The following is a 14,049-nucleotide window of genomic DNA, read 5'->3' as shown; positions in this document are numbered from 1 at the left end:
TAACGGGAGAAGTATAGGATTTCTCTGCAACAATTACAAGCTTGCAACAATGGAAAGAACAAAATTTCGAAAAATTGTCACCTTGGAAGCTATAGACTACATCATGCTGTACTAAATAACAAAATTCCAGAGTCCTAGAACAAATGGTAAGGGGAGAGGCATTGAATTCCTCTGCAACAATTAGTTGAACTCAACAATGAACGAGTCAACAATTCGAAAATCTGCACGGAACAATTGTTGCATATAGTCATTATCTTCAAACAGACTGACAGTGAAGAACATAGTTCAGTATTTGTAAAAGTTATTAGTCATTTTTGTGAATATTAATTAACATTGAAAAGATAGGGCGATAGCAACGCCATCTCTTATCACAGAAACAAACTTTTTGTGGCTTTAGACTATCCTTAATCAGTGTGAAATTTGTTCAGATTCCGAGTCAAATCTGATCAAGTGCCCCTAAATTTGCCCTTATTAGCCAAGCATAACTGCAACTGAAATGGATACTTTTGGATCAAATCGCTCACGTTGGTAAGTTGTTGGATAGTTGTTTCATAACCGTAATTACAAGTATCTCGATACGATACTAAAAAAGAAAGGAAGTTATATTTTGAGTAACCATTGACAATTAGTTATTGAAATTTTGTTAACAAAACTAAAACTATTTTTAAAAAAAAAAAATGTTTGGAAAAACTTCCTTTAAAAACTGTAGGCACCTGTTACACCGACAAGATAAACATTTGTTGACAATTTCCTGTTTTGACCAATCAAAAGCAAACATTTGCATTCATGTTTCAACTACATACTATATGTATCCCAGTAACTACCCTTCAGTTTTGTATAAATTATCCCGATTTGCATTTCCATCATTAATGTTTGTAAGTGCTGTAAGAAAATTTTGGGAACTGTAAGAATAACAGCTAATTCCTTTAGGTAATAAACCATGATGACATTCTTCTTCAGGAAGAAAGCTACGAAATTAACAAACGGGTAATCACCAAGAAGGACAGTAATCACAGATTCTGTCAAATTTTTAAGTTTAAAACTACTTTAAACCAAAATATGAGATAATAATAATAATAATAATAATAATAATAATAATAATAATAATAATAATAATAATAATAATAATAATAATAATAATAATAATAATAATAAAGTTGTTCGAGTCGATAATGAATGCTAGCTGCAAGAAGTATAAATTCAATGGTGATGCGAGGTAAATTGATTTATAATTTTATTTTCTGACTATGGAAGTATCGAGACTGAAAAAAGTGTCAAATAATTTGTATTTATTTTTTCAAACAATCTCTCCAGACTCTCCCTGTATTCTTAAAGACTAACAGGTAGACGGAATTTCTCTGCTCTTTAACTGCTGGCTAGCCATGTGTCAGGTGTCACTGAAGCTTGATTTACAGCATCTCCTCCCTCCAAATGATCAGAAGGGAACATTTCTTTGGATTTCTACACAAACATTTCACCATATACCTGGCAACTCTGAAAAAAAGTTTGCTTTTGGAGAATAATAAACTATCGTAAAACTTTTCAGAGGGCAACAACTATACCCTCTGCTCTCCGCTTCCTCACGCCGCACTTGTATTCTCCTCTGAAGGGGACAGTACCTGCAGGGTGCGAAATCATTTGAAAATGGTGGGGGGGAAGAAGTTCAGCGGTCCATACTAATGCCTCACTGTACTTAACACATCAAGTGGGAGCTCCAAAAAGTTGAAATATTTATGTATTATTATTATTATTATTATTATTATTATTATTATTATTATTATTATTATTATTATTATTATTATTATTATTATTATCGGCGTCGTCGTTATTTAAAATACTCTAATAATGGTATTTATTCATTTAACCTAAATTAGTTCACTTATCTACTGCATTTAATATACATTTCGGTGCGTATGGTCTAGGGTTAGACTTCCTGGGAGCACAGTCTCACCATCATAAGGGGGACTACATTCACGAAAATAGTGGTGTGAGATCTAGAAGTCAGAAATAATAGCGCGTGAGAACCGATGTGCTAACCAAGCATTAGACATACGAAGTTGAAGCCTCCACTTGACCAGCCATAGAGTTCCATGAACTGTAGAGCCAGAGTATAGTTTTTATTATTATTTGTGAAATTCACGTTTCTTCACTGTATTTAGTGTTTCAGTTTGGTCGCTCAGATATTCGGTCACCTATGTAATTCTAAATAATTCGGTCACCTATGTATCTATATCGTATTATTAGAAAGAATGTATTATTATAAATAACAGATATTATTTCAACACAAATACTTGAAGGCACAACGAAAAGCCGCGTTATCTCAGTGGTAAAGCGTTCGCCTCAGGTGCATGGGATCGTATCTCGCGGAAAATTCTGCTTGTGGTATATAAACACTGTGTATGGTTTTTTTCTCAGAGTCCTACCGTTTCGTTCCGCTTTCTTAATCCACCATTATCATCTATCTCATCATGACCGCCTTCCTTAGCCTTGGTGGATATTCGTAGGACGCTAAACTTTAAAAAATGAAAGCACAAGCACAATAATACGATTGATTTAAGTTTAGCATTCCTTTTCAGCAGCGAGGCTATGAGATGTGGACTTACAGTCTAAGGTAGAATCCGAACTACCGTAATCGTTCAAATTTTTGTGAGGCGCTCCCATCAGGAATCGAACCCGGGACCCCGTACACCAAAGATGGTACGCGCGTACGGCAGATTCTAATATTAGGAGGGCAATTTGTCCAATTATTAGTAGAGAGAGTATGGAGAGAGATAAAGAAGGGCCTGTATTACCTAGTAAGGTTAAGAGGAGATGCCCTGCGATTATGTTTGCTATTAATCGAACAGCTAAAGTTCCAGGCCGAATGATGTTGCTAATTATTTCAATACATACTATGAATGGTATGAGAGGGGCCGGGGTCCCAGAAGGAACGAGATGGGCAAATATGTGTTGGGTGTGATTGATTCAGCCATAGATTATGAAGCTTATTCAAAGAGGGAGGGCGAGAGTTAATGTGAAGGTTAGGTGACTAGAGCTAGCTCTACTGGACCAGTGGGGAGAGCCACAATAATACGAGTATTGAATGATTGTGAATGATTTATAAACCTAATATATCAATTAGGTTACGGTTTCTTTGCAATAACGTATTACCTTAGAGAAACATTTTAAGATTAGACTTCACCTCTTCACTCTCTTTCCGTGTGTAACGAGAATTGGACATGTGATGGTCAGACGAAACCCACTTGTCCCATAATTTTAACAGCATCCCATAATTTTAGGAGATACCCATTCAGGGGCGGATCCAGGGGGCGATCGCCCCCCAGAAGAGAAAACTTTCTTATTTTACATATAAATAAAACCCATCCCAGAATTTGGTGCTCTTAAAAGTAGCTCTAAGTAGCAGTATTACAATCCCCCCCAGAAGTCCGTCCTGGATCCGCCCCTAAGTCCATTGAATTGAATTGTCAATAAAGATTGCAAAGTACTCATCAACATACGGTTTCTTTCGGAACTTTTAATATTATGAGCAACACTGAATCCACGTTCACACGAGCAGTTAGTTGATAATGGCACAGGGCTAACTTTCCTCGTTAGGGCTTTAAGAACTGGAAAATCATTTACCGAATTAGAACTTGACTTGTACTCTCTCCATTCTGACACTGCAGTATCAGGATTCAATCCCAATAATTGAACTGCATTATATAGACCCTACGTCTATGTTACCGTATAAACTACTCATGCTATTATGATCTTTATTTTCAAACACTGAATAGCATTTTAGCACATCATTTGAACGAAACCTTCTTTCTACTTCATCTACTAAATCCTGGATTATCTGCCCTTTTATTTGATCAAACTCCCTATCATTACTCCCTGTATCAGACGCTTGTCTGCAGTGCACTAAATATTTTTCCCTTATAAAAGCCCCTTATAGCCTATAAGGAAGTTATAGTCATGCTACTGATTTATTTTAGCACTATTTAGAAGGTGTGACCATGAATTTGCTCTCCATCTGTCCTTCCCCACCTACAGATTTTGGTGGGGGGAAAATGCATGCATAAAATCTTTGGTGGGGGGAAATTCCCCCCACCCCCGCGATTTCGCACCCTGAGTACCTGTCGTGCGCGGAGGTAGAGTTGAAGGCAGGAAAATTTACTGAACTTATCAAAGCTGCTAAAGGTCAATAAGATTACATTTTCAACAGCGCAGCTAGCACTGCTTCATCCTAGCTACTTCTTCCAATTAAATAATATATCCAGATCCAGCAAAAGATGTAGGCATTATGAGACATTACCAGCACCAGCGAAGTTGGTAAGATTTATTTCAAGTATATTTTGTGCATGCCATAATTATATTGCCAATTATATTTGCTTTCCTGTTTAAAATACGATGTATTATTGATGGCAGACTACAAAAATTACATGTGCCGACTCAACCAATACTGGATTAAGAAAATTTAATAAATGTTTCAAAAGTAACTGAAGTTATTAAATTCGAATCGCTCAATTTTATGTGAATTAACCACTTTCAGGTTGTCCACATTTTTGACGAGCGATGATGTCACAATCTTAAGAGTATATGTATTCCAGGAGGGCGTTCGGTATTTCCACTTTCAAAAGTTGGCAACCCTACCAGATGCAATCAACTATTTCGATTATTTATGATTAGTAGTGGGGAGGAAAAAAACGGTTTTCCGTTTTAGGAAGAAAAGAAAAAAACAGATTTTCCAAAACCAGTTTCGATTTTCTGTCTGTTTTAAAACCAATTCGTTAACATGTTTGGAAGTGAGTTCTCTAAGAACAAGAAAGAATTCAAGCTTCGGCGCAAGTCACATGCTTTGAGAGGAATATATATATATATATATATATATATATATATATATATATAGAAAAGTGAAAACGGTTTTAGCGAAAACCCAGACCGGTTTTAGAGGAAACCGCTTTCGATGAAAAACAGAACTAGTTAGATTAGTTTTGGAAAACCAAAATGACGATTTTTCGCTTTCCTAGAAACCGGTTTTGCCCATCACGAAATAAAACTAGTAATAGAAACTGCTTTCTTGAGAGTACAAGTATATGTTGTAGGTTGCGTAACGCAGTTAGTAGGTTTCGTGCTATCCAAAACCGCGTTAGGTCTATTTACTAAATTGGATTTGTTGATCACAAAAATTTTAAATAATAAATTTTAAAATTGAAAAACAAAAATATTGTAAGGTTCAATACCCTCACGCACAGCAACTACATGTTTTTACTACGAATATGTCTTTACGTTTATATCACAAATAATAATAGACGATGGAAGGAGACCACCAGGAAGGCAAGAAGAAAATTCGGAAAAACCACGAAGAAGACCGATCTCCCCTCATGGGTCCTCCCTCCAAGAACACGTCTATAAAAGAAGAACTCAGAAAGAGAAAACTATCAGTTTATCGCTAATCACGCACCCATCAACACTTTCTCCTCGGACCGCCATATGCTATGGAGAACTCCTTTAAAACCATCTCCTGAGGCTGCTATGAGCTACGGAGAATTCCTTTAACTATCTCCCGAGACTGCTATGAGCAAAGGAGATACCCTTTAATATCTACTCCCGGGACTGCTATGAGCTACGGAGAATTCCTTAACTATCTCCCGAGGCTGCTATGAGCGAAGGAGATATCTTTTAACCATCTACTCCTGAGACTGTTATGAGCGAAGGAGATACCCTTTAATATCTACTCCCGGGACTGCTATGAGCTACGGAGAATTCCTTAACTATCTCCCGAGGCTGCTATGAGCGAAGGAGATATCTTTTAACCATCTACTGCTGAGACTGCTATAAGCGAAGGAGTTACCTTCGATACCTGTCTAAAGCCATTACAAGCTAAGGACAATTAAACCTTTATTCCGAGGCCACTTTCGTGAGGCGAGGATCTTTATTGAACTCTGAAAACATTTAGACTTACAAGAACTTTGTAAAAACTTTTATAAAACGTTTATATCCCGTGTACAATTATTTAAGACTGTACCGAACAGAACGTTGTAATACATTAGTTACATAATACGGAAAATTCTTTTAAATATATAAAAGTTATAGTAAAATGTCTTTAGTTGTAAATGAAATCTTCCCATTTTACGTCTCATGACTATGCCCTCTAGAATAAAGGAGACAGATGGTTAATGAAAATGAATTAATAATTATGAAAGGTGATGGAATGAGAATATCGAAGGTAAACAGATAACCTACGGATACGAAGTTGTCCACTACAAACTCACGTGGCCTGCGATCGAACCAAGGACTCCTCACTTCAGAGATGAGAACTCGACGAGACTGAGCCAAGTCCCCATTCTTCAAATTGTAGTTAACATCGTCATACCTCAAAGCCAATAATCGCCTTGACTCGACTTCCCTATATACATATACATACGTGCTATTCATTGGTTTTATTTGGTTATTTTGAAACAAGTAGCAATTAACATTGAAACAGGAAGTGGTGGTTTTATTTGGTTATTTTGAAACAAGTAGCAATTAACATTGAAACCGGAAGTGATGGTTTTATTTGGTTATTTTGAAACAAGTAGCAATTAACATTGAAACCGGAAGTGGTGGTTTTATTTGGTTATTTTGAAACAAGTAGCAATTAACATTGAAACCGGAAGTGGTGGTTTTATTTGGTTATTTTGAAACAAGTAGCAATTAACATTGAAACCGGAAGTGATAGTAGATTTTTGCTACTTCCAGTTGTAGTAGAAATGGGACGCTTAATAGATTGCAGCAAACCGCTTTTCGTTATTTATTACTTTCTTTTTGCTCTATAATGATCAAAGTTCAAAACCGGAAATGCTTAATTTCTACCACTTCCGCTTTAAATATCTGCATCAACGAACTTATTTCTTAACCTTCGACTCTCTACTGGTACCAGCACATCAAAACTAATGATGATACATTAAGTGTCTTTTTCTTTCGGACGGTCAGACAGGGTAGATATATAAAGGAGTTTTGATAAACGAAACAGGCTAAAGATTGAGTTGGTAAACCTAGTGTATTGTCAATTCGTGGATATGTGTAACTAATAAATAGTTCCATCAGCAAATGTGTTTAATTTGCTGAAGAAATTCCAAGAAACCGGATCCATGGCAGATCGACCCTAAATAGACATCGAAAACATCTCTTGGTTTTTAGGGATTAAAGCAGGGGGTAAAAGTGCGTTGAGACGCCATCCCCCCACTTCCAGAAAATATATGTGGCGATCCCCCACATTCTAAAAAAATTACAATGGGAAAAGATAGGTATGGGGGACGGCGTGCCGTCCTACCTTTTCAGATCCACTTTTACCCCTGGGTTAAACTATACCTTTGTGATTCCCGCCAACATCTTTTACACAGCTTTGACTTGTTCTGGAAACCCAAGTTGTATTGCCTGCGAGAAGAAAATTGAGTTTCATTCTTACAATTTGAATTGGTATGCTCATTACTATGTCTTAAAGCAATAATTTCTTCTTGCTGTTGAGCAATTTGATCTCTTTTCTGTAGCTCTGTCTGATATTAGCATCCAATAATTGGTATAGCTACTCTAATAAAACTTGAAGCGTAAATGTCGAAGGAAAAGACTGCACTATTGTTAGTTATAGATTAAATAAAATTTTGCAAGGATTTGAGAGAAGTTGTTATGGTTACATCTTAATAACTTTAACGAACAATCCTCTTCAAGTATTCGTAACGTAATGAAACGTAGGTTATATTTCATTATCTCTTTTCACTTACGAAAAACGAGCAAAAGAAAAATTGTTAGCTTTTGTATAATTTTTGTATAAATCATATAATACTTACTCAGGCATTGATATTATTTATTAATATTACCTCTATTTGATGTGCATTTACCTTAATAATCTTATATGATAATTTCGTCTACAATATTTATCAATCTTAGTCTTAAGGAGACAGACTACTAAAAATTATACAAAAGCTAACAATTTTTCTTTTCCTCGTTTTTCGTAAGTGAAAAGAGATAATGAAATACGTTTCATTACGTACTGTTTATTACAAAATTATTTATTTTGTACTGTTTATTACAAAATAAATACAAATATTATTTTAAAAAGTAACTAACAAGAAACCAAGACAACATGATAAGTGATGAAAAGTCACAATAAGGTAAGATAGTTATCAAATTGGGGAAGAAGTTCAAGCGGGATGAAGAGGGTTAGCTACCCAGATGGTCGGGGTGAAAAATTGGGAAAAGTAAAAATTTAAAAGAATTGAGAGTATGTATGATACTTATGTATGTATGTATGTATGTATGTATGTGAATTTGTAGTTAAGTGTGACAGTGTGTATACAGTGTAAAGTGTAGAATTTTCACTAAATCCTCTTCCTCTTCTGCATACCACACTAGGGGTTGTTAACACCACCACGTTCACCGCTGAACTCTATATTCAATCTATTTTATTCATTCTGCAGTTCACATACGATATCCTAACTACCTCAGCCTGCACCAGCATGTGCAGTCTTTAATGATATTTATTGCCAGCAATTATTACCAAATTAATCGAGGAACTGGTACTAAATAAAGTAAATATGCTTAAAGTTGTTCGCTGAATTATTCAATATTCCTACTTCCGGTTCTCGACTTTGATGAAGGAAGCTGCAGACTGTTGAAATATTTCAAGAACTGATTTCGAAGGCGCAGCATTGATGGGTATTCAACATACTGATAGTTTACTTCCATGGACAAACCGGAGGTAATACACTGAAGTGTCATGGAATTAGGGATAGATAGAGTTATGGATACTTCGTGGTGCTGTCTCATGTACGAGCGCTGCCATAGAATACACATACCTGGAAGTGTAACCTTTGCGAAGCAACTGGTAAAAGTGACATAATGTGTAGAACATACGATTTAAATGCCTTCGATCGATGACAAGTGTTCAACGCATGTGGAATTCTATTTCAAAACTTATGCGGGAAATAGAGTTTACTCGTTCTGTAATATCAAGTGTATGGTGGGAGTATGAGGAAAGCAGTAGAATAAAGAGTGATGTGTAAAGTTAAGAGACAAGGACCTTTGAATGATCGTGACCTTCATGTACGTAGACAGCGTCACCAGCCCAGATGACCACCCAATAGTATGGACCCCCAGTTGGACAGTCAATGGCTGGACTGTGCAGCGCTCACTTCACCGTATGAGCGTCAAAAGATAATGATTCAATAGAGCCAGCGCCACTTTTCATTGCACGCCACCTCGCCCAACGTTTTGAAGGGCCAAAGAAGTTTGTGTCTGGACCATCGACAATTGAAAGTAAGCAGCATGGAGCGATGAGTCTCAATTCCAACTACATGCTAATGATAGGCTACGAAAGTGGTGCAAGCCCAACGAACGCATGGATTCAGCGTGACAGGTTGAAACTGCACAACGTCATGGCTGTTTCGAGATAATCTGAGCTCTGGAGTTTTCTCTTGGCTATATTTGGAACTTTCGAATTTGTATTATACACCCTTACTGTATCAAAGCACGTAGATCTCTTCACGCTTTTCTGCCATGAAGATGGAAATGAGGTATAACAACAGGACAATTCTGCCATGAAGATGGAAATGAGGTATAACAACAGGACAATTGTCCTCTCACAGATCCCGGTTGATTACTACTTGGTTCGAAAAGAATCTCATTGATTTCTCCTCGCTGAAATTGCCTCCTAGAACCCCGGAATTAAATTTCATTAGACATATCTGGGACATTCTTTAAAAAAAAAAAAAATTCAAGCATGTCATTCGCCACCTGGTTTATGGATAATTCTGGAAGATATTTGGCAAACAGTTTCGTATATTAGTTGAAGCCAAGCCTCGTCATGTGACAGCCTTTCTTAAGGTTAGAGCCTGCCTTACTAAAAATAATACAAAATTTACCATTTTTCTTTTGCTTATTTATTCATCAGTGAAAGGAGATAATAAAATGCAAGTCACCACAATCATTGATAATGCTATTCTACAACAGAAAATATGAACCTGAAGAATGTTCAGTGTTGCAATCCATAGAAATTACAGTGTTTCTAGAAGAACAATTTCCCTAAAATCTAAGTTAAGGCAGCGAGTAGAGGAACAAACTCAACTGCATTTGGTTACGTATCATATTGTTTTGGTTTCGTGTGAACTAGTTTTTAAATAATAGTTGTATTTAGTTTGTAATAAACAAAATAATTTTAACATATAGCTGTTAAAACTAAATAATAATGTCAATTAAAAAGTAGTTCAACAGAAACCAAAACAACATGATACGTAATCAGATGCAGTTGAGTTCATTCCTCTATTTGCTGTCTTAACTTAGATTTTAGGGAAATTGTTTTTCTGGCAACACTGTAATTTCTATGGATTGCAACACTGAACATTCTTCAGGTTCATATTTTCTGTTGTAGAATAGCATTATCTATGATTGTGGTAACTTGCATTTCATTATCTCCTTTCACTGATGAATAATCAAGCAAAAGAAAATGGTAAATTTCGTATTATTTTTACTAAGGCAGGCTCTTAAGGTTAAAGGAGCAGAAACTCGTTACCGAATCCCTGTTTTAATTGAACTTTAGTATAAGAGACTATAGCTTGGAACTTTAGTGTGGGCTGTAACTTTGACCAGGTCTTAGATTTCATGTTTCACCTAACCTTTCACAATTGCCCCACAAAGTTGTAATTACCTTATCAGCGTTGCTTGGTATACTTGGTTGGAAAATATGATGACCATCCTTTTAATATATTTTGAAAACTTTATATAAGTTATACCATAATTAAGGAAAGATTTCGAAATAATTTAAAGAACTCGAAGCTTCTCGCTGAAAAAGACATCCTCTCAGATCCAATCTGATGCACATCTAAGTTGGTATTCAGTTGAAACAATATTCAGGAGAAAAGTATTCGTAAGATACAAGAAGTTAGATATGGAACTGGACAAAAGGTGACGTTGCAAAATGGGAGACCTATTTGAATTTCAAAGAGGCCAAATTATGAGTGCGTGGTTAGTTGACGCAAGTGCATCTAAGGTTAAATGTGGCAAGCGGAACAATATCCAAAATAAAGACGGCCTATAGAACTCATATCAGAACAAATCTACAAGGAATAATAGCGGACGAAAGAAAACCCTCAGTATTAGGGATCACTGAGGATTGAAGATGATTTTCACCAAGGACCATAGAGCAAGTGCTGCAAAAGTAAATGTGGAACTCAATCAGGACCTAGAACAGTTTTCTGCAATAATAATGCCTCTTCTACCTTATTTCCAACAACAGATCGCATTTAGGTATAGCAGATTTTCAAAGAAGCTTATGGTTCGAAATGTTATCCCCCACTGTGAACCATGGATGCAGCTTTGTGATGCTTTCGACGACAATTTCCTGATATTTCGAGGATCTTGTGATTATGTTCACAGGACGCATTACTGCCAGCAATAACGTGAATATTTTATTTAATAACCATGCATCCTATGATTTAGGTATTGTTTCGGGCAAATGACACAATTGTCCAAAATGACAATGCACTAATTTACACTGCTGGTGCTGTTGAGGCGCGAGTTCATGAGCATCGAGGTGAACTAGAATCTCTCCTGGTCCGCCCAACTTCCAGACCTCAACATTATTAAACAGCTGTGACTCATTCTGAGGTTCAGACTCCGGACTTCCTCACTGATGGCATTTAATGCTGCGGTGCATAGGGAAAAGTACCATTTTATTCTGAAAACCATTTCTCCATCCCACGACGAATCAAGGATATTCGCCAGGCTAACGGTGGTCCCATACCGTTATCAATCAGGCAAGTTTCATTTTCTTCAGGTTCGATAACCATCTGTATATGAATCTATTATAAAAAGTTTCTATTTTTTCAAATCACTCTTTATACATGAACGCTGTCATGGGTATATGGTTAGTGTACGCTCTTTTAGATTCCCGGTGGTACCTCACGTCCGGATCCCAGATTGAATTATAGGTGCACGATTCATAAAGTCTCAGTGATAAAAGGGACATTAAAACACCAAACCACCTCTTTATACATGCATTTTTAAGTGTGAAAAATTAAGTACATGTAACTACGAAACTAAAGTTATTTTCTGACACATTGAAAAGAAAACACGATAGAAAAGTAAGGGATTGCTTGGCTCTTAGATAAAGAATTAGCACTGTAGATTATTTATTACTTACTGTGAACGTACTGATGAAATATATGAACAACATCAGCCAGCGCTTTCTCTGCTTGACTGTTTAGAGTCAAGAGTCGTTTGATTTCCCTACTACTAAGGTAAGTTAGTTTATCTGTAACAGAATAAAAAAAAAAAAAGAAGAAGAAGAAATGTAAAGAATTGGAATACTTTTAGTGTTACATATAGATTTACTTCATTGCAGGAAACCATAATGAAACAATTTAAAACTACAAAATTTTAATCAGACTTTATTTCTTAGGCAGGGGCGGACCAAGGACAGTCAAAACCCAGACTATGATAGATACATCATGAGTTTACTATAAACTTTCAAAAATACATAAGTAATAGCTTAAATTATTTTTGTCACTTAAAACACTGGGGGGCCTATGCCCCCCGGGCTAGATCCGCCACTGGGTTTAACATATTAAAATCACTGTAATAAAATGTAATATATAGGCTAGGACTAGGGGGAGCCAAAATGTTACTTTGCCCGGGTGAAAATTTTGCCTTCGTCCGCTTCTGTTCTTAGGCTAGATTAGATTACTTCATATGTTGTATGTATTTCACTAACTATTTCTAGTATATACCGGCGTTTGATGATCAGATTACTATAGTATATCATATTTTGAGGTTAGGTTTCATCAATAATTTCGAAGATTTATCTAGGCGTTTGAGGAAGAACAAAGCCTTCTGACTAAATATATTGACACACAGCTTAGGAAGATACTGATGAAAGCATATGTGAAGTTTGACGTTGTATAGATGTGAGACATAGACTCTAGAACAAGAAGAAAAGCGGAGAATAGAAGCCTTGGAAACATAGCATTACAGAAAAATGTTGAAAATTAGAACGGTACGTAAGGTATCGAATGTAACTGAAGTCACTTTGAAAAAGAAGAGATAGAATGATTGACCACATTATGAGATATGGAAGAATTATGCTAATAGCTATGGAGGGAATAGCAGAGAGGTAACTTCCCCAAGAAGACCACGATTCAAATATACGGACCAAGTAGCAAAAGATGTCTTCTCATGTTCCTAATCAATGAATTGTTTTGCCGTAGCTTTCCACTCATCCCTTTCTGAGCTAGATTTTTCATTTCCATGTACGGTCTGTCAGGAAGTAAATGTACACCTGTTTTTTTTTTTTTTTTTTTTTTTTGAGTCTGGCATTCCTGCGCTCCATCCATGGAAAATATGAGAATTAAATCAAGCAAATGTTTACTGAGGGACAAGAAGAAAAGTCTAATCTGAATAAGACATTGCAGAGGGGCACAAGCTGTAAATACGAATAGTGAACAGTATAAATAAAGAACGACACCGAAAGAGAAAGCCAGAAACAGCTGCTAAACGGAGAAAAAAAGAGTAAAACTTTTCGAAGTGGGAGCATAAAACACAAATTCCAGCAAATACGCCGACAACTAAACGTTTACCAAGCAATGATTTTGGTGTAGTGGTTAAGGTGCTGGCTTACAAATGCAAGGGACGTCAGTTCGAACCCTCCGCCATGAGATTTTTTTTAAAAAATGTAAATAATGCATACAGCTCATGAGAGATGGTAAAAGAGGTCGTATTTAGTCTTTCTTAGCAATTATTATTGGTAATGTTTAGTAATGATAATACTTTTTGTCTTTGCGTATTGTTTTATTCTTGTCTTCATTTCCAAAGAGAAGAATATCCGAACAAATGCCACAAAAATTCCTCTTATTTTCAAAGTAAACGCCATTTGTAATTAGTAAAGACAGGGATGCCCACAAGGGGGGCTATGACGCAAACTGCGTCGCTGAAATATTTGGGGTGGGTTAAAAATCTATATAAATATGTTTGAGGGTGTGTAAAATTAATCGAAAAGATTTTTTTTTCATGGAAGAACACCTACGGATAGACAATTGG

At 36.2% G+C, this 14,049-nt stretch overlaps 1 protein-coding gene across 1 annotated transcript in view; it reads right to left on the bottom strand.

The window, feature by feature from the left end:
* Positions 1-14,049, bottom strand: part of LOC145670345 (uncharacterized) — a 99,607-nt gene that overhangs the window by 28,891 nt on the left and 56,667 nt on the right. Inside the window, exon 2 of the mRNA XM_081738900.1 lies at positions 12,158-12,268. Within this exon, the coding sequence (XP_081595026.1) occupies positions 12,158-12,268 (111 nt within the window). The remainder of the gene's footprint in view (positions 1-12,157; positions 12,269-14,049) is intronic.

This window comes from Thermobia domestica, chromosome 14 (assembly GCF_964235325.1).
Source record: "Thermobia domestica chromosome 14, izTheDome1.hap1.1, whole genome shotgun sequence".
NCBI classification, from domain to species: Eukaryota; Metazoa; Arthropoda; class Insecta; order Zygentoma; family Lepismatidae; genus Thermobia; species Thermobia domestica.
Note: the sequence above shows the minus strand (reverse complement) of the source record. Positions and strands in the feature narration are given on the sequence as shown.